The sequence below is a fragment of the Miscanthus floridulus genome, chromosome 8, assembly GCF_019320115.1.
Source record: "Miscanthus floridulus cultivar M001 chromosome 8, ASM1932011v1, whole genome shotgun sequence".
Taxonomy (NCBI): Eukaryota; Viridiplantae; Streptophyta; class Magnoliopsida; order Poales; family Poaceae; genus Miscanthus; species Miscanthus floridulus.
This window is the reverse complement of record NC_089587.1, coordinates 11,307,151-11,327,900: the sequence shown is the minus strand read 5'-3', so window position 1 is coordinate 11,327,900 and position 20,750 is coordinate 11,307,151. Positions and strand designations below refer to the sequence as shown.

The window sequence follows — 20,750 nt, the reverse complement described above, 5'->3', positions numbered from 1 at the left end:
TCACGATTACGAGCGGCCTTGGAACATTTACGGAATAGATGATCACTATTGACTAATTGTTTATATTATTCATTATTCATATATGCATGATCATGTGTTTTTACGGGCTTATGATAAACTTGATGCTACTCAATTGCTAAAAGATGACTCACTAAAAGCTAATGCAGTTAAACCAGTGTCTACCTTTTGAGCCTCATAAACCCCATGTTATTCTTGTTGAGTACGACATGTACTTACGCTTGTTTATTTTTATTACTTGGATAAAAATCTCGGATGGGTACCAGATTGCTAGATTATAGAGCAGTTAGGCTTGTGATCAACCAGTCAGTTGTCCCTATGGTTGAGTGTCTTTCCACTGTCTACTATCTAAGGTTGTATTCTTTATACTAATACGTTATATATTAAACATTGTCTATTGATATTACCTCTATTTGTAGCCATATGTGTGATTTGATTTCCTAGGCTCACGTATGGTGTGTATCTGGTTTTGTCCTTAAAACCGAGTGCTACAGAGACACATTTGTATAAAGGATTCTCTTTTGGGTCTTGTTGTTGGAGAAGACCAAAAATAGGTATTGAACCCTTTACCCTATAGCGCTATCCAAACGTGAAATGGATCTTGTATTTTAGGCAATTATTGTTGAATAATGACCACAGTAATGCCTCACTCTCAGGTCTGATTGACTCGCACGCATAGAACAAAGTCAGGAACAAAGTATAACGGGTAAAACATGTAACTGAAGATATTAATGGTTCGTAATTAAATATATGCAGTAACTAAGGGATTGTTTGCGGTTCAGAGCTGGTCAGGCGTTGGATTTTGGACGCCTGGAGCCAGATGTGCTGCCTGGCCTGAGCTACATGGCCCATCCAATTCATTTGGAAAAGTTATAAATGATTTTTGGATGCAACTATTTATAGAGATGGGCATGTTTAGATACCTGCCTCCAAAAATCGATTTTTAGCAACACACGCTTAGAATGCCCACCTCTAGTCATTTTCAGAGACATGCATTTTAAAGTCTCCGCCTCTAGAAATCGATCGATGTAGTTGGGCGTCCTAAGACGATTGCCCCTGTTAATTGATGATTTTCAGAGATGATCGCCCTAGGACACCCACCTTTATTAATGATTTTCGAAGGTGAGCATTTTCCTAGAGACTACTAGACCATTTACGAACGCGGACACTCGGAGAGCCTGCCTTTCAAAATCATTTATCTGGTAGTGATAGAGGCACAGAAAGAGCGGGGGCGCACCTCAATGACGACGATGGCACTGTCATTCTCACTTTTGAGAAACCAAATATTATTAACTTTAACCAAATATATAATAGAGATTATTAATATTTATGGCTCATAATGTTATCATTATACTAATATTTAAATATATTTTTGTAATAAACTTATTTGGAAATAAAAAATGCTAATATTTTATACAAACTGATATTTTTTTTTAAAAAAAATGACTTGAGCTGCGCCAAAGAAAATCCACTCCATCAAGAAAACAAATGATACAAATGATATTTGAAGTACATTTTCTTCAAAGATAAATGCTAATTACATTTTCCAACCACCGAGACTATTAATTTCAATTAGTTTTCATTATACCATCCAGAACTCTCAATAGATTTTTGTCTCTACAGAGTACGAATACATTATTTGTCGTGGGTTTGTAACCACGGCTGGTGATGGGTCGCTGTGTAGAACTTCAATGGTTGACACTCAAGATAGGAGAGGTTTACCTTTTTTAGGCTTCGGAGCCCTACATTCAGCAATCTGAGTTCGATGTATCAGAGTGCTCAAGCGAAATTAAATAAATAATGGCGCCGCCGGTGCCCGCATGTGCAGGAGGGGAGGTCCCGGTCATAGGTCCCTCTCAGATGCCGTAGTCACACATGATGATGGGTACCAGACCGCACGTGGAAGGCGGCAGCCAACGACGTCACGCACAGCTGGGAGCGGCCAGCCACCCGGCACCGCTCGTCCCGGCCTCGGCGTCCGTAAATACGCGCCACGCCGAGCTCTCGTTAATCGCTTCGCTTCCTCCAAGGATTTAGCTGCTCTGCTCACCAAGCGCTGCTGCAGCGCAGCACGAGAGGCGAGCGCGACAGCTCGATCGAGTCACCACCACGCTGGCGGAGGAGGAGCCAGGTACTCCCTCCATCTCAAATTGTAAGTCATTCCAAGAATCTTGGAGAGTCAAAGTTTTTCAAGTTTGACCAAGTTTATATAACAAAATAATAATATTTATCATACCAAGTAAGTATCATTAGATTCTTCATTAGTTATATTTTCATATTATACCTATTTGATATCATCAATCTTTATGTTTCTCTCTATAATTTTAGTCAAACTTGAAAATGTTTGACTCTCCAAGATTCTTGGAATGACTTACAATTTGGGATGGAGGGAGTAGCTACAAGCGCGGGGATGGGTCACGACCACGGCGGCGGCGTAGGCTGCTGCTGCTGCGAGCTCTGCGGCGCGCCCGCGGCCGTGCACTGCGCGGCAGACGCGGCCTTCCTCTGCGCCGCCTGCGACGCCAAGGTGCACGGCGCCAACAACTCCATCGTGTCGCAGCACCGCCGCACGCGCCTCCCCCTCGCGGCCGTGAGATCGCCGGCGCCGGCCGAACGAGGACGGGTACGAGTCCGCGGCGAGCACCTGCGTGTCCACGACCGGCTCGGCCAGGAGCGGGAGCCGGAGCCAGAGCGCGCGCGCCGAGGCGGTGCTCGAGGGGTGGGCCAAGCGGACGGGCCTCGCGTCGGGGTCGGCGGCACGCCCGCGCGCCGCGGCGGCCGCGCGGGCGGTCCGGGCCTGCGCCCACGACCTGGCCTCCGCGCGCGTCGCCATGGCCGCCGCGCTGTGGCGGGAGGTGGCGGGGCGCGGTGGGATCGGCGGCGGGGGCAGGGGCGGGGGCGGGGGAAGCCACGGCGAGGCGCTGCGGCGCCTGGAGGCGTGCGCGCACGTGCCGGCGAGGCTTGTGGTGCCGGTCGCCACGTCCCAGGCGCGCGCCCGCGCACGCAGGCGGAGGGACGCCGTGGAGGGTTGGGACGAGTGCGAGTGGGCCGGGCCCAAGTCCAGCCCGGCACGTTCTTGATCTCCCCTATCTTTTGTTGTGCTTGCTGAGGAACAGACGACTTGCAATTTGTGGACCTTTGTTTATTCGATTTCGTTGGCCCAAGTTCCAAGCAAACTCAAAAAACAGCAAGCGAGGCACCAATGGTGATGCCGTGCATCTCAACATTCTTCGGAGGTCTTCATATAATAGAGTGTGCTGTGCTGGCATGTATATGTATTTATTTAAAGAGATGAACGCATGCATGCACAGTAAAAGATAATTATATTATTTCACGAAAAGAGAGAGAATTGTATTAGATATCTCTTATTAAGAAGATCTTATAGGTTGTCGAGAGCTAAGGGTAAAGGTTATGTGCATATGTGGAGTGCATTTAATTTCAGGATAGACGGAGGTGTGATTTAAATAATTCCTTAGGCCTTAGACCAATTTTTTTTTGTTTTCTAGAAAAAAAATGCATATTCAAGTATAGGCTTGTGTGGCACAACATATTCCTCTTTGACTTTGTCATCAGGCCATTCGTCAAGATATAAGGCTGTTCACAATCTGACAACCATTTGTCTTGTATCACAATTTGAATAGACACAGTTAATAGATAGTCAATTAATAGTTAGCTAGCCAATATTAACCACGAACTATTAACTAGCTACTATTACTCCCTTCCTCCCAAGTTATAAGTGGTTCTAGACATTATGCATCTAGACTAGAAAAAACAAATGTACGTAGACAAAACCAAGAATGATTTATAAGGGGGTGTTTGGATCCAGGGACTATCACATTGGACGTTCAGATGCTAATTAGGAGGATTAAACATGAGTTAGTTATAAAACTAATTACACAGACGGAGACTAATTTATGATAATGATCTATTAAGTCTAATTAATCTATGATTAACACATGGTACTGTAGCATCACAGTGTCAAATCATGGATTAATTAGACTTAATAGATTCGTCTCACAAATTAGTCTCTACTTATGTAATTAATTTTATAATTAGTCTATATTTAATAATCTAAATTAGTGTCAAACATTCGATGTGACATGAACTAAAAATTAGTCCTTGGAACCAAACACCCCCTAATTTGGAATGGAGGGAGTAGCCCCTAGTGGATTGGGAATGAAAACGACCAGTCGGGGTGTGTGGATTAGGGATGAAAACGACCAAAACCCGTCGAGGTGTGTGGATTAGGGATGAAAGTGACCGACTGAGTCAGGATGTGTAGGGATGAAAACGACCCGAAACAATCGGGGCATACACACCGTTATGCAACTAGCGCCAGGCTTTGCACTAGCCAGATGCGACGTCGCCTTTTTTGCACAGGGTTACCCGTATTATGCATGATGTGTACAAACGGCCGCATTCCACGGCCATATGGCATCATCAAGTGGGTGAAAATGAAGTAGTTAGGTGTCATGTCGATCGTCTTCCCACCCTGCCCACGCCCCACAAGTGGCGCGGCTGCGCAGCAGAAATGCCGCCGTCGATGACCCAGAAGCGGCGGCACATGAAGGGGACAGGGTCACAAGGAGACGGCTGAGCGCCGGCCTCGCTAGTTCTGCTGGTCCTGAATCCGTAACAGGCACATCTGAAGCAGAACTGCTTTCCAATTTCTAGAACTCAAGAAGATTGATGCTCAAAAACTGTCCGTGAACCATGCATGTTATTATTCATTCACAAGTTCACATGTATGTCCGTCTGTATGACTGTATGTACAGCACAGTTCATGGACTCTCGGACACCACGCTACAAGCCTCCCAACGTCCTCGGCTTTAGCCCTTGGAAGGCACTGCAGATGCTTTGCATACTGGACACCAGTTCTTCTGCCCAAGCCACTGGCCTATGCAGCACACATGGAACCGGTGCTCGCACGGCAGCCTCCCAACTTCTTCGCCCTCCATGTACTCTTCCTGGAATAGACACAGATGTCTAAGTTTCATTCCATAACAGAATATTTCTGCACCAGTTTCTTTGGTTATGAACATGAGAGGACTGAATAAAGTTAAACCCCTAAAAAATATCAGTGATGAGAGCAATAAGCTTTAATTCTTCAAAAAAAAAAAGAGCAATAAGCTCTCTGCCTTAATTAAAAGGCAAAGCTCCTGCCACTTACGTCAAAAAAAAAAAAAATGAGAGCAATAAGCAGTACATTGCAAAATCAAGCATAAATAACATTTGCAGAAAGGGTGCTGAATTGGCTCGACAACTTCAAGCCTTAGTCTGACGCCTACCACTGATATTGGAGAACTATAACCACTGATATTGGAGAACTATAACCTCTGTAATAAGTACTCCCTCCATCCCAAATTGTAAGTCATTCCAAGAATCTTGGAGAGTCAGAGCTTCTCAAGTTTGACCAAAATTATAAAAAAAATTACAAAGATTTATGACATCAAATAGGTATACTATAAAAATATAATTAACAAAGAATCTATTGGTACTTAGTTGGTATCATAAATGTTATTATCTTATTATATAAACTTGGTCAAACTTGAGATGCTTTGACTCTCCAAGATTCTTGGAATGACTTACAATTTGAGATGGAGGGAGTAATACGTAACAGCTTATAGAACACCGGCTTGTATGGTTTGGTCGCCTTTGAACCTTGCAAACGCTTGTGGAAATCCTGGGTGCTGTCAGAATGTAAAGTATTTTTATGGCTTGCCATTCGGAACAAATGTTGGGTAGCCAATCGACTAGCAAGAAGAGGTCTAGCGCACTCCAGCAATGTGTGTCATGTGATTAGGAGGAGGAATCTGCCCAACGTATTCTCTCCACTTGTGTGTTTGCTCATCAATTTCTGGTATAATTTTCTTAGCTTAGCTTGGGCTGGACAGAGTGGCTCCAAGACGCAATGAATTGAGCTCTGCAGATTGGTGGAGAAAGGCAAGTTGAAGGATTGGTAAGGCCGAAAGAAAGGGGTTTCATAGTGTTGTCATTTTGGGTGCTTGAACCTGTGGATTCGAAGCAATAAGTGTGTGATCGGTGGCGCCTGCCCTTCTCTCACTGATGCTTACTACTACTTCGAGGAGGAGATGAGACCCTGGTGCCTGGAAAGCTTCAGCCTTCAAGGTTGGGCTTGTTTGATTAGTCCAGGTTGGAGGTCGTTTTTTTTTTCTGTTTCAGGCTTTTTTGACTCGAGATGTAAAGCAACCCATCCTTGTCTGATAATCATAGTTGAGATGAGGAGGTTGTAAGGGACTGTTATTTCTTTTATCTATGATATAAATAAAAACACAAAGCTCTCCTGTGCGATCGAGAAAAAAATATCTTGTTTTGCACTTGTATTTGCTTTCAAGAAAGGCAGACTCGGACGTTAAAAAAACACTGCCAGGAATCCAGTTCATAAGACTTTTCGGTAGTGGGGTAATAGCAGCATAAAAGGGCCTGTCTTCTGTGAGAAGGGTAGACAAACCTGTACTACTCAATGCCGACTGTCCAAAACAAAAGGTCAAAACTCAAAACCTTTTACTTAGTGCCCAAAATAACCAGTTCCACATGAAGAGAAAGTGCTCAATGTTGAATCTTTATATGCATATGTTTATACCCACAGAAATAGTAGATCCCCTAGGTAAGGTTACCATATACCTGGCATATGCTGCATTTCATGTCATCAACGGTTGATTTGTTCACATCTGAAGCGACTTGACTATATATGCTTCTTCTGAGGCATTTTGTGAACTGCTCTTCTGAAAGAGCTGTGCTTACAGAGCCTATTCTCTCCTCCAAGGCCAATAATTCCTGTTCAGAAGGAGATACAAGCACCTCTTGTGTGAGTATAAATATGAACCATGAGTATTTCATAAAGAATCATAGTTAGTACTCAAATCATAGCAAGGGCTTCAAAGGCAGAATAAGGAAGAATCCAGAAAGAAAAGCATCCTGTAACAAAACCCCTCCAGCATTCAGGTAGAACAAGACATGATAAAAGATAGTACCTCATAGGACATATTATCAATATCCATCCGCATGTCTCTATGCCGATCATAGGAGCCAAAAGCACCAAGAAATAGATTCGTCTCCAGCACCAGCAATTGCTGCAAAAAAAAAAAAAGTTTATTCAAGATTTCAGGCAAAAGAAAGATGATAACAAACTTGTGGAGTAAAGAATAAAAACGAACTAACATCATAAGTTAGCTCTGCTTGTTGTTCAATCCTCTCCAATGCTACCAAAACCTACAGAAAATAAACCTATTTCATTCCAAAATATTACACTTATACCACCTTCTTAGTTAAAGCTAAGGATATTTATCAAAATAAGATCAGTATCACTATATATTTAACTGGATTATAATGACATAAGATCTAACAACAAAAACAGAACAGCTGGAACCACTATAGGAAACATTTTAGAAACAACCTCTGTAATTCCTTCCATGGTTATGTGTCTGTGACTCTCTCTCTCCCCCATGAGACTATGGAACATTTGTCGAGGACTTTCTTCAAAAAGGGAGCTTGGTCTTCCCCTTTCAGCTCGAGTATTCGAGCAATGACGACGACTAGATGAAAAAATGTTACTATCAAATTCCACAAAGAATGGCCTTATTGAACTCTCAGTGGAGACTTCTTCCAATGAAAGATGTTCCTGAGCTGGCTGTACATTCCTCATGGATGATTCATGCAGAGAAAGCATGCCATCTTCTCTTTCATCAGGAACACTCATCCTAGTGGTATGAGGAGAAGGTCGTCTCGTCCTAACTGAAACTGCCGATTCCTGGTTTCTGCTGCTTCTTCGTGGTATTTGTTGAGAAAGTGATTGTTCATTCATTCTGATTCTGTGACCAGTACTACGAATATCTGTAGGAGGTGAATGACCTAAACTTAAGTTCCTTGATCTGGAAGAGCTTTCCTGGTCAAATGCCCTCTTTCTCATGAACTCAAACCTCCTACTAATAACAGACTCAGATGGGCAACCTGATGGCTGAGCATCAGGTACTGAAGTACAACCAAGGTTTTTAAGCCCACGTATCTGCCCTCCACTAACATGACCATAAGCTGGCCTCAGACCCATGGTAGAACTTCTGGGTATAGTAGACCCATTAGTCAGAGATGAAGAAGATGCTCCTGGAGTACCCATGTTTACTTCTTTGTATTTCTGTGTCTGTGTCCTAGAACTTAGTGAGGCAGTTTGGACCAAGGACTTGACTGTATGTGCAGAAACACCTGAATGACCGGTAAAATGAGAGCCTTCTGGATAAGGTACTTGTTCAGTAGTAAAACCTTCTGATTCACCCTGCAGAGTGTCTGAACTCTCGTTGTCTACAACAATTTTCTTACTACCCTCTAGCCGCTTGGCATCAGCCTTTCTTCTACTACTTTCAGCAATATCAAACCCTGGCACAAAAGGTTGTCTTCGCCTTTCCTCAAACTTGCTAAGTGGAAATTTGGAAGAGCTTGCAGGTGCCACCTTTGAGCTTGAAGATTTAAATGAATCATGTACATATCTTGGTCTTTCTTGATTATCGCCAATTCGCGCTTTCATAGGATTGAATCTAGTGCTGCTTACCGGTTTATCGATGCTGTGATTAGTCCTCTCTTCTGAACTTTGATTCCTGGAAGACAATCTGGAACCCCTCCTGAGATATGCAATTTCTGCTTTTGATCTCCTATCTGAATATTCCTCCATATAATCAGGTTGCAATAAGTACCTCAATAATTGTTCTGAGATATCCTATAGTTCTGCAGATCTGTAAGACAATTTTGTAAAGGTCAGTAAACAATAAAACCTGGAGGAGGGATACAAATAACGAATGAGCAAGAAAAATTCAGAAATATGCGCCTGGACATATTGAGAATGAATATTTTTTTACTTGGACAATAAAATGCTTCGGAACTAAGATTACTGTCCATCAGCAGAATCATAATAACAAATTTGAGACACTGTGAATATGAATGTATGAAAACCAGTTATGACCAAGGGTCTCTTTGTATTGGGGGTATATCATTGGTATGGATATTGTTGCACTATAAACTTCCAAATGGAACCTCATCCTAACACCCTCGGAAATGCACAGTGAAAAATGCTTTCAAGTTCAGCAGGCATCCTTCACAGTTCATCTTAACCACAATGAACTTCTAAACGTTGGATATAAAACATAAACATCTGAAAAATGATGTGCTCAAAAGATCAATATGAGCAACAAACAAACAGTCAAATTGGCCCTTAGCATTTGGCAACCAACTATATAAGAAGACAGTTTTGTCCTAGCATACTTGTCATAGAGATAACCATAATCGCTTTTGAGACCCAAGTCTGAGCTCTATTACCCAGCTCTAAAGCCGGTAGCCCGGTACCAAAAGCAGCCAGGTCCGAGGTGGAGGGGGTACCACTACCAACTCACCTTCCGCGTCAACATCAGACAGGACCCCACATCATCAGTAACCAAATGAGCGAGAATTTGAGACACGCATGTCAGCACGGAACCAGGAAAGATAGACAACAACATTTTCAAGGTAAGATAACCTTAATGCGCAAAAAACATTTTCCAGATAAGCCAAAAAAAAGGGGCATCGGGACCACCCTCCACAGATCATGACATGATCATTTTTTTTGATAGGGATCATTGACATTGAGAAGTGAGTGCAATGACATCATTCGTCTATCCACATACTCAGTACAACTTTTTCATCAAATAATACTAGTATTTTATTGCCCCCTCTGAAACCCAATACAAAGCACAAAGTGCCAATGTCAGTAGTAACTAGGTACCCGGCTTAACAGATTGCCCACTCTGAGTAACAGCGAGTGCCAAACATCTCACGGTAAATTTGCTAATGAAAACTGCATCGCCATCAAACCGTTCAGGCCCAGTATCCGAATCTCTTTCATGCAACTACCATGTTAATTGCTTCTAAATCATCTGAACAAAACTAGCCCACCACTACCCCGACTCCCAAACAACAACAATAACCAAAAAAGAATCCAATGTTTCTGCATTTTAGAGCCTGAAGCCCACAGCGAGGCGGACAGAAGAAATCGACTTGCTGTGTGAGAATCAGATTAATCGCTAACTTTCCTCAGCTTCTGAGCCAGCCGAGACGAGCGATATAATAATACTACAACAACTAAAACCGATCATTCAGTTCGACAAACCCCAAGCAAATACTGGCATTCGAATCGAACAACAGAATAAAACGGAACCAGGCAAACAAGAGACTGCACAGCACCCATCACCTGCTGATCCTACTAGAAGTCGCCGCCGTCGCTCGAGAACACCAGCATCGGGAAGGGAGAGGGGGGCCGCCCCGCCTGCGCCTCTAGTTCGGAAGGAACCGCGGCGTGCTCCGGCCGGCCGGAGGAGGAGGAGACGCCAAGGCAGCAGGAGGCGAGAGAAGGGAAGGAAGCAGCGAGCGGAGGGGGTGGGGTGGCTTGGATTCCTCCCTGGTTGGATCCGAGGCCATTTATCACGGGCCAGGCCGCGCCAGGGGAAGGGTCGCCCCGTTAACGGGTCGGGTGCGCTGTCTGCCAGTTGTCGCTTTGCGTTGGTATTTGGACTGCTGCTACGTCCACGCACGGAAGGGGTACACGGACACGTACACTACGGCGGCAGCGCGGTGCAGCACGGCGAGTGGGCCCGGGTGGACAGTGTGGCGGTGTGGGTGGTCGTCCTGGCTGGGCATGATAAATGAGCTGAGTATTGTGGCGTGTGCGTGCACGTGACAAACGCGTACACAATACGTTTTTTTCAGACACCATACACGACGCCGAATGTACCGCCACGTGACAAGCCGCGTTTGCTACGGAATGAGGTTCTCGTACAAGTTTTTTAGATCCAGACTTTTACAAAAATTATTTTATTAGATGATAAATTATAGAATAGCTTTATAAGGACGTTTGGTCCGAAATAAGATTCTATTCTCTCCGTTCAGAGGCAATTCGACTTGGTGCGCGATCTTCAAAACCACACCTTGATGATTAATTTTTTCTTGTAATTTGTAATAGTTTATGGCAACAAAGGTAGTACTCCCTCTGGTTTCCTAAAAAATGTCGTTTTGGACAGCGACACGATCTAAAAAAACAACTTAACCATTACTTTTTGCTATAAAATATTTATAAAATATAGTCTATATATACTTTTATGAAACTACATTTCAAGATGAATCTATTTACATCACTTTCATATTTTGAAACTTAACCAAAAAAAATATATTTATAGTCAAAGTTTAAAATATTTGACTTAAGACAACCTCAAAACGACATTCTTTAGGAAACCGGAGGGAGTATTAGAAAGGGTTCCTAAACACAAATTCAATGTTACTGTTTTTATACCAGAAACTTTGTGTATATCGAATAATTGTTGATCGAAGATAACAAATTTTGAAATACGTGCATGTCTTATATTTCGAAACGGATGGATTAATTCACAAGAAAATATATATTTTCTGAAAAATCATGTAACTAGAAAATAATTAAAAACATTTCTATTTTTTTCGAAGAACAACTTTAATATAACACACATCTCAACTTGTATTAAAAAGAATTATAACTGAAAAAAATATACAATTGCTAGCACAGAAAGGAGAGGCAAAGAAACAGAGGCGATTCATATGCGAAACTAGCCTTTTGCCGATTCGATTCGATGACGCGGTGCAAAAATGAGAATTGTTCCCTAGTCGAAATGGTTCTGGATTCAGAAAGTTTCCGTGTACCAAACGCTCCCTAGGTCCTGCTACAGGGGAAATTGCTAGACGTTGTTCGTGGGCGAGTATGCATGTACACAGACTTGTAACGTGATTATATTCTTCTATGCGCAGGGACTATTTTCCCTTCATCGTGCAAAGTACTGTACTATCTTAGTTCACAATCACAGGTTGTACCATGAGATTTTATTTTCTTGGAAACTAAAGGCCAAGTTTTCTTCACACTTGCACGCTACGTATTGGTGATTTCTTTTTCTTTAAAAATACTCATACACACAAATACTCATATATTGATCTATTACACGCATATATAAACACAAATTACTTCCACTAGCAATTTTTATTGAGATTGACACCGTTACAACAGGCCTCCGGTATTGTTTGTTGAACCTAATCAAACTACTACTCTCAACGTTTTAGCTTCTTTTAGATATTTTTAGATTTTATGCATCTAGGCATGCGTGTATATCTAAGTGCATAGCAAAAACTATGTATTTAAAAAAATCCATAACATATTGTAATTTGGAACGGAGGGAGTAGTATTTGTTAGTTGCGGTCAAAATCATGTATCCATACGTGTATATACTGGTTATAACATGCAGCGGCGGATCCAAAGGGGGGGCTGGGGGGCTCCAGCCCCCTTAATTTCTTGATTTCAAGCTTAATCACTGTAGCAAAAGCTTGATTTCACCATTAAATCTTCATGCAAATCAACATCTCCATTGTTTTAGCCCCTCCTTATCCCGCATCGTGTATCCGCCACTGAACATGCTGAATCCATCTTCGTCCTATGGTGAAAAGAAAGAACAGTGCGAGACACGAGTAGAGGTGGATGGATACCAAGATGGCCGTGCTCGATTTTCAGGAAAAAGAATAGCTGCACACTCGCATGCATGACCTGCTGTCGCGGTTAGGTCATGGACTCATGGATGCAGGATGCCCTGTGACCTCTTTATAAGATTATATATATTGTTACTGATTGCTAACCAATTCGTCCACTCAAGTAGCACTAACCCGGCATTAGCCCCGCGTGTCATCACACGCAGGCCTCGTTCGTGAAAAGAGAATTGGGGAGAAATATGTACGAGGGCAACTGGCAACGGCAGTGGGTGGCGACAGCATCAAATGGGTCGGCTGCAACTAACCACTAATGTCGTGTTCACTTTGATAAATCATGGTTTAAAATACCGTTGACTGAATTATTACGAAAGAAAAATATTATTTATTAGCTGAAAAAGTACGGAGCGAACAGGACGCAAGAGAGCACGACACACATCACCTGAAACCCCACGTTCAGGGCACCCTGTCTGAGCTGCTTTCGAGTTTGGGCAGACCTCTTTGCATTCATTCCTTCATTCACCGTTGTGCTCCAATCCTGAAAAGTAGTTTTTTTCTAGGGCCTTGTTTAGATCACCTTCAAATTTCAAGTTTTTTCACTCTCTTTCCATCACATTAATTTTTAGCCGCTTGCATGGAGCATTAAATGTCGGTAAAAAAAATAATTAATTGCACAGTTTAGTTGGAAATCACGAGATGAATCTTTTGAGCTTAGTTGATCCACGATTAGACAATATTTACCAAATAAGACGAAAATGCTACTATTTATCGGTTTAAAATTTTTTACAATCTAAACATGGCCCAGTATATTATTGTACGCCTATAGAGTAATGCGTTAGGTGTCTCTGCCAAAAGGACAAGCGAAAGAGACCCACACAAATCACCGCCAAATGTTTGGGATGACAGGCAGTCCGGCTTGTTTTGGAGCACGGACGGACCGGGGAGACGCATGTGCACGAGAAGTAGCTAGGGTCGCAGGAGTGGTTAGCATGGTGACATCGAGCTGATGCCACGTGGAGTGGTAATGGGGGCGCGATTAGGGTTTTGTTTAGATGCCATCCAAATTCCAAGTTTTTTCACTCTCTTTTCGTCACATCAATTTTTAGCCGCTTGCATGGAGTATTAAATATAGGTAAAAAAATAACTAATTACACAATTTAGTTGGAAATCATGATATGAATCTTTTGAGCCTAGTTGGTCCATGATTAGACAATATTTGCCAAATAAAACGAAAGTTATACTATTTATCGGGTTCATTTTTTTTTTAATCTAAACGAGGCCTAGGATGGATAGGATTTTCTTTAGAGAAGCTGAATTGCAGCGTGGCCGTTGATCCAGTCATCCAGAGCCCAGCTGTCCAGACCTGACAAATCAGACGGCAACGCGTCCTGTCCACCTGTGGGGTGAGGCCCCTTCCACAAGTGGGCAGAGCCGCAGAGGCAAGTCACAACTGCTCCTCCGTTCCAAAATATCCGTCGCTTTCGCTTTCCGAGAAACAATTTTAACAAAATATATATTAAAAAATATTAATATTTATGATATATAATTAGTATCATCAGAAAGATCTTTGAATCTAGTTTTTAATAAATTTATTTAGAGATACAAATGTTATTAGTATTTTCTACAAATTAAATCAAACTTGTGGCACGAAAACTGAAAACGACAAGTAAATTGGGACAGAGGGAGTAGGCAACTAGCTATGGGCGTGCACCTGCCCTCAAAATTAGGCAGCATTCATTAGGATTGAATTGGAAATTGAAATCACAGGTGCAGCCCACGAATTAGGCCCTGTTTAGTTCCTCTTCAAAATGTTAAAATTTTCAAGATTTTCTGTCACATCGAATCTTTGGACGCATGCATAAAGCATTAAATATAAATAAAAATAAAACCAATTACACAGTTTAGATGAAATTCACGAGACGAATCTTTTAAGCCTAATTAGACTATGATTGGACATTAATTGTCAAATAACAACGAAAATGCTACCGTGACATTTCGCAAAAAATTTTGCCAACTAAACGGTACCTTAGTAAATCAGCATTAGAAAAAAAAACAAGCTTGAAGGCAGCTGGTTTTTTCCGGTCCTAGCGGCTAGTGCTCTGCCTCAGCTTGTCTGCAGCTCTCATCCTATCCTAGGCAGATAAAGGTTCAGGACAGGCCCTAAATGGGTAGTAATGATTGTGGGAGTGAACATGATGGTTGTAGGTCTGGAACCATGATTTTTTAGAGAGATAAATTAGGTGTGCTGAATGACAATGGGAGTCAACATGCAGCCTGTTCGGGAGGCCGTATCGTATCGTGGATTATTTACTGCTGGCTGGTTTGATGTGAGAGAAAAATACTATTCCCGACTGAAAATTTACGATCATTTACCCGCAAGCGAACAGGCTGATGATGTTTGCAATGATGCAACCTCTGAAAAGAGGGATACAAACATACAGTTCATATGTAGCTCACCTAGTCCCTCTCATTAGTGCTGAGTGCATCACCGGTAACACTTAGGCGTTGTTTATAAAGTTTTGGATATCAGGTCGGTTGTCCAATGAAAATGTTATATGGGGTGTTCAGATACTAATAAAAAACAAACTAAACAAACTACAGAATTCATCAGTAAACCGCAAGACGAATTTATTAAGTCTAATTAAGCCATCATTAGCGTATGTGTACTGTAGCACTTTTGTTATCAAATCATAGACTGATTAGGCTTAAAAGATTCGTCTAGTAGTCGTAATCTGTACAATTAGTTATTTTTTAGTTTATATTTAATACTCCGTGTATGTGTCCAAACATTCAATGAGGTATGGTGTAAATTTTCTATCATTACTAAGTTTTTTTCTATTTTTAGTAGGGTTCAGACAATTTTTTTTTTATTTTTGACCCTAAAGAAAAAACTAACGAGTCACACACTAAGCATAGCAATTATATTAAAAGATTTATTAATTTTCATTAAATCTTATAGAAAGAGGGATACTTTCTTCTTTTTTTTAGGGATTTTTGGAAAAACAACTCATGGTGTAAACTTTGGGGAACTAAACAAGGCTTTAGCCTGAAAGCAGCAACAATGCTTCTCTGGAAATGGCCGTTTAGGCAAGAAATGCACAGGTCAAGTCTGATTAGGATCCAAGTAGCATTCATGGACCCATCATCTACCAACTATTGCAGATATTAAAAGTAAACAAGCATAGGGAAAACAGTGAAAGTCAAAACATGGAAAGCAAAGTGCAATGGATGGGGCACTGGGCAGCAATGCGCTACTAGTCCCCAGACACCCATAGGACTAGACCAAATGGATAGGGCACGCCCAGAATGACATGTCCCGTTCATCTAATGGCTCATGAAAGACAGAACATATGCTGCAAAAATAAAAGGGAATTTACCAAAAATTTTCTTCTCCATGTCTCAGCAGGGCATGCCACTGTCAAGCAGGAAGGCTCTCAGCTTTCTCCTTTTCTTTTTCTGAACAAAGCACCGTTATGCTACATCCTCTTCTGGACCATCTGGACAACGGAGCGTCTTTTAATGGACACCTGCTATTGACAGAGACATGAATCTTCATCTTCCTCTAGGCCTTATTTAGATTGTAAGTTTTTTCACTCTCTCTTCATCACATTAAATCTTTGAACATATACATGGAGTATTAAATGTAGATAAAAAAATAATTAATTACATAATTTGATTATAAATTACGAGACGAATTTTTTGAGCCTAGTTAAGCCATGATTAGACAATAATTGTCAAATACAAACGAAAATACTACAGTGCCAAATACTGATTCCTAACTTCAATCTAAACAAGACCCTACATTCAAAGGACGGCCCCACAGTCAAGTCCGATAAGGATCCAAGTAGCATTCATGAACCCATCATCTACCAACTAAGGCCTTGTTTAGTTCCAACAAGTTTTCCCAAAAAAATGCTACAACACTCGTCACATCAAATCTTATGATACGTGTATGGAGCATTAAATGTAGATGAAAAAAACTAATTGCACAGTTTGGTTGGAAATCACGAGACGAACATTTTGAGTCTAATTAGTCCATGATTGAATACTAATTACCAAATAAAAACGAAAGTGCTACAGTAGCCAAATTCCTAAATTTTCCCCAACTAAACATAGCCTAATACAGATATTAAAAGTGAACAAGCGTAGGGAAAACAGTGGAAATCAAAGCATGGGATGCAAAGTGCAATGGATGGGGCATTGGGCAGCAATGCGCTACCAGTCCCCAGACGCCCATAGGACCAGACCAAATGGATAGGGCACGCAGAAAGATTTTAATGACTAGAGGGGGTGAATAGCCTATTATAAATTCTACATCAATTCTACATCAACACTTAAGCCAAGTGGATAGTCAATTAAACGGCTAAGCGAGTGTTGCGCTAGCCTACTACAAATACATGCCTTCTAACCATAATTCTAATTGTTATAGTCTCTAATTCACACTCAAGGCTAAGACACTACGACTAAGTTAGTGAGCTCTCAAAGACTAAATAAAGAGTCTCACTAACCACTAAACAAGACACTAATTAGCTCTCAAAACTAGTTACACTAAAGAGCTTAGCTACACTAAAAAGGTAAATACGAGAGTGATAGAGATGTTTATACCGCCGTATAGAGGAGTGAGCCAGTCACAAGATGGAGCCAATTAATCACAATCGAAACCCGGTGATAAGAGATGACACAATGATTTTTCACTGAGGTTCACTTGCTTGCTGGCAAGTTAGTCCCCGTTGTGGAAATACACTCACTTGAAGGTTCACGCGCTAATTGGCATCACACGTCAAACTCACAATTGGGTGACGCATAACCAACACAAGATGAGAAACACACAAGCCACGGGTAATCCACTAGAGTACATTTTGGCTCTCCGCCGGAGAAATGTCAAGAACCCCTCATAATCACCACGATCGAAGCCGAAGACAGTCACCTTCCTCCGCTCAACGATCCTTGCTGTATCAAGCCGTCTAGGTGGCGGCAACCACCAAGAGAAACAAACAAATCCCACAGCGAAACACAATCACCAAGTGCCTCTAGATACAATCACTCAAGCAATGCACTTGATTCACTCACAATCTCACAAAGATGATAAATTAATGATAAAGATGAGTGGGAGGGCTTTGGCTAAGCTCATAAGATTGCTATGTTAATGCAAATGGCCAAGAGAGTGAGCTTGAGCCGGTTATGAGGCTTAAATAGAAGCCCCTACGAAATAGAGCCGTTGGGCTCCTTATTGCAGCCCAACTCGGGGCAACCGGACGCGCGGGTCCGTCTGATTGGACACACAGCCCCAATGTCTGGTCAGCGGATGACTGCCACGTGTCCTTCGCTTCAAACCTGCACCGCCCAATCTCAACAGTCAAGTCGCTCCGCGCCAGCGATCAAGTAACGACCGGACGCACCCACGGTTGACCTGACGCTGCGCCACCACGTCCGCTCGCGCGCTCGCCCACGCGCCAAGCCACTGACCTGACGCACTACTGAGATGACCAGACACGTCAGGTCATGCATGATCGGACGCAGTCCAGAGTCCGATCCTCTGTGGCCAACTCCTTCGCCTTGCGTCACCATACGTCACAGGCGACCAGATGCATCCCCTGCACGCCCGGTCCCTCTTTCTTCTCAGCGTCCGGTCATGAGACCGAGAGTGGCCTTCACTGCGCACCACTGACCGGACGCGGGGTCAGAGTCCGGTCACACTGCCCAAAGGCAGAGTCCGGTCACTTCGAGACTTCTCCTTTTTGACCCCAAACTTCATCACCCTTGCTCAAATGTGCTAACTACCAAGTGTAACAGCTTGTGCATGTGCGTTAGCATATTTTCACAATCATTTTCAAGGGTGTTAGCTCTCCACTAGATCTAAATGCATATGCAAAGAGTTAGAACATCTAGTGGCACTTTGATAACTGTATTTCAATACGAGTTTCATCCCTCTTAATAGTACGGTTATCGATCCTAAATGTGATCACACTCGCTAAGTGTCTTGATCACCAAACCAAAAAAGTTTATATCAAGTTTCATCTTTGCCTTGAGTTTTTTGTTTTTCTCTTTCTTTTTTTCCAAGCTGAACACTCGATCACCATGGCCATCATCACCATCATGACCTTCATTTGCTCCACCATTTAGAATAGTGCTACCTACCTCATAATCACCAGAGTAAATAGGTTAGCACATAGAATTTCATTAATTCATCAAAACCGATCTAGAGCTTTGACACGCAAAAAATGACATGTCCCGCTCACCTGATGGCTCATGAAAGACAGGACATATGCTGCAAAAACAAAAGGAAATTTACCAAAATTTTTCTTCTCCATGTCTCACCAGTGCATGCCACTGTCAGGCCGGAAGGCTCCCAGCTTTCTCCTTTTCTTTTTCTGAAGAAAGCAACGTTACGTTACATCCTGTTCTGGACCAACCGGACTCCGGAGCGCCTTTTAATGAACACCTGCTATTGACAGGGACATGAACCCATCATCTACCAACTAATACAGATATTAAGGGCTTGTTGGGGGTACTACCCCTCCTCCTAAAATTCATATCACATTAAATATTTAGACATATGCATGGAGTATTAAATATAGACTAATTATAAAACTAATTGCATAACTTGCGACTAATTTATGAGACAAATCTTTTAAGCCTAATTAGTCAATGATTTGACAACATGGTGCTACAATAAACATGTGCTAATGACAAATTAATTAGATTTAAAAAATTCGTTTCGAAAATTAGCCTCCATCTATATAATTGGTTTTATAATTAATCTATATTTAATACTTCTTATTAACATCTAAACATTCGATATGACATAAATTTTAAAAACACCAAAGAACCAAACACCGCCTGCAAATGAAAAAGCATAGAGAAAACAGTGGAAGTCAAAGCATGGGAAGCAAAGTGCAATGGATAGGGCACGGGGCAGCAATGCGCTACCAATCCCTAGACCCATAGGACTAGGCCAAATGGATAGAGCCCGCCTAGAATCATATGGCCCGCTCACCTGATGGCTCGTGATGGCTCGTGAAAGACAGGACATATGCCGCAGAAATAAAAGAGAATTCACTAGTAGAGAAATAATCTTTGATTTTATCTTGAAATTTAACTTTAGTTTCGTCTCGGAGTCTACAGACCTTTAGTCTTTGTATCTTCAACTGGGATTAAAGGTCCCTACCTAACGGCTACTACGGCAGGCTTTTGCTGCAAGGGATCTTTTGTTCCGATTGGAGCTACCAACCGGGACTAAAGATTTACTTTTACTCCTAGTTTGTACCTCCAACAGAGAGTAAAAGTCTATTCTCGGCTGGAGGCTCCGCCCGAAACTAGAAATGAACATTTAGTCCCGGTTTCTGTATACAACCGGGACTACAGTTCTCCTCCTATATACCCCTTGTTTCTCTCCGAGCCCGAGCCACTTCGAGCTCAGTGTTCTTGCTTCATCGCCGGTCTCTCTTCTTCCTCATCACCGGTGATCACAAGATTTCTTCCATTCCTCCATCGATTCTTCGGTTCTAAAGGTTACCAACTTTATACTCTCATGTTTCATCAGTAGCTTATTTCATTTTGTGGACTAGATATATGTGGTTTTTTATAGTAGATTTTTTTATTTATAAGCCATTTAAGCTCAAAATCACTTTAAAGTTTGCATATTTGGATGAAGGAAGGTTAAAGTTGTTATTCAAAACTAGTATTGAGCTTTCATTTCTAGCATGCATAGCCCACTTCATGCTTTAGAGATATAGAGAATTTTAGAGTTTTTTTAATTTTATTTGTTTATAAAATGAGAAATTTATATTATATTAAAATGAGTATAGAGAGTAGATGGCAACTGCTTCCGGGTTCTCGGCCTCTCATCGGATTACAAAAGCGAATAAGGCCGGACCTCCCTCTCATTGCATGCGGCAAGTGTGAGGAGAAGATTGTGATGGAGTACTGGGTGAGGAAGGAGTGTCCCAACAAGGGCCGTATCTTCTACAAGTGTCCGGATCGCAATGTGAGTTATTTTGTCGCATTTGATGATTATGGTTAATTTATACTTATTTTTATGATGATTGTGATTAAAGTTCTAATTTTTTGTTTTAATTTTAGTGGGATGGCACTGGATGTTCAGGCTGATACTGGGAGGAAGAGTATGTTGAACACGTGCAAAACTCTCTCGCACAGGCGGTTACGACGGCTGATGAGACAGTGATCCTACGGAAGAA

The 20,750-nt window shown here is 42.0% G+C and overlaps 1 protein-coding gene and 1 pseudogene across 3 annotated transcripts; one reads left to right on the top strand and one right to left on the bottom strand.

The window, feature by feature from the left end:
- Nucleotides 1–2,428: 2,428 nt before the first annotated feature.
- LOC136471105 (B-box zinc finger protein 32-like) lies at nucleotides 2,429–3,098 on the top strand (annotated as a pseudogene).
- A 1,618-nt stretch (nucleotides 3,099–4,716) lies between these two features.
- On the bottom strand, nucleotides 4,717–10,436 carry LOC136471104 (E3 ubiquitin-protein ligase MBR2-like). 3 transcript variants are annotated; one of them, XM_066468836.1, is made up of 6 exons: nucleotides 10,250–10,436; nucleotides 7,436–8,762; nucleotides 7,201–7,251; nucleotides 7,014–7,112; nucleotides 6,664–6,816; nucleotides 4,717–4,985 (listed from the first exon to the last, which is right to left on the bottom strand). In XM_066468836.1, the coding sequence occupies exons 2-6, from the start codon at nucleotides 8,699–8,701 to the stop codon at nucleotides 4,848–4,850; spliced, it is 1,707 nt and encodes a 568-aa protein (XP_066324933.1). In that variant the 5' UTR covers nucleotides 8,702–8,762; nucleotides 10,250–10,436; the 3' UTR covers nucleotides 4,717–4,847. The 3 variants fall into 3 exon arrangements, with proteins under 3 accessions (XP_066324933.1, XP_066324934.1, XP_066324935.1); XM_066468837.1 differs by lacking the exon at nucleotides 10,250–10,436 and adding an exon at nucleotides 9,417–9,427; XM_066468838.1 differs by lacking the exon at nucleotides 7,201–7,251.
- Between the last annotated feature and the right edge of the window lie 10,314 nt (nucleotides 10,437–20,750).

Excerpts from the sequence above, each read along its gene's own strand:
- LOC136471104 (XM_066468836.1), bottom strand. The coding sequence starts at position 8,701 with ATGGAGGAATATTCAGATAGGAGATCAAAAGCAGAAATTGCATATCTC. Across the intron at positions 7,252-7,435 it reads CCATGGAAGGAATTACAGAG|GTTTTGGTAGCATTGGAGAG; the intron begins GTTGTTTCTAAA and ends TATTTTCTGTAG. Across the intron at positions 6,817-7,013 it reads TTGATAATATGTCCTATGAG|GAATTATTGGCCTTGGAGGA; the intron begins GTACTATCTTTT and ends CCTTCTGAACAG.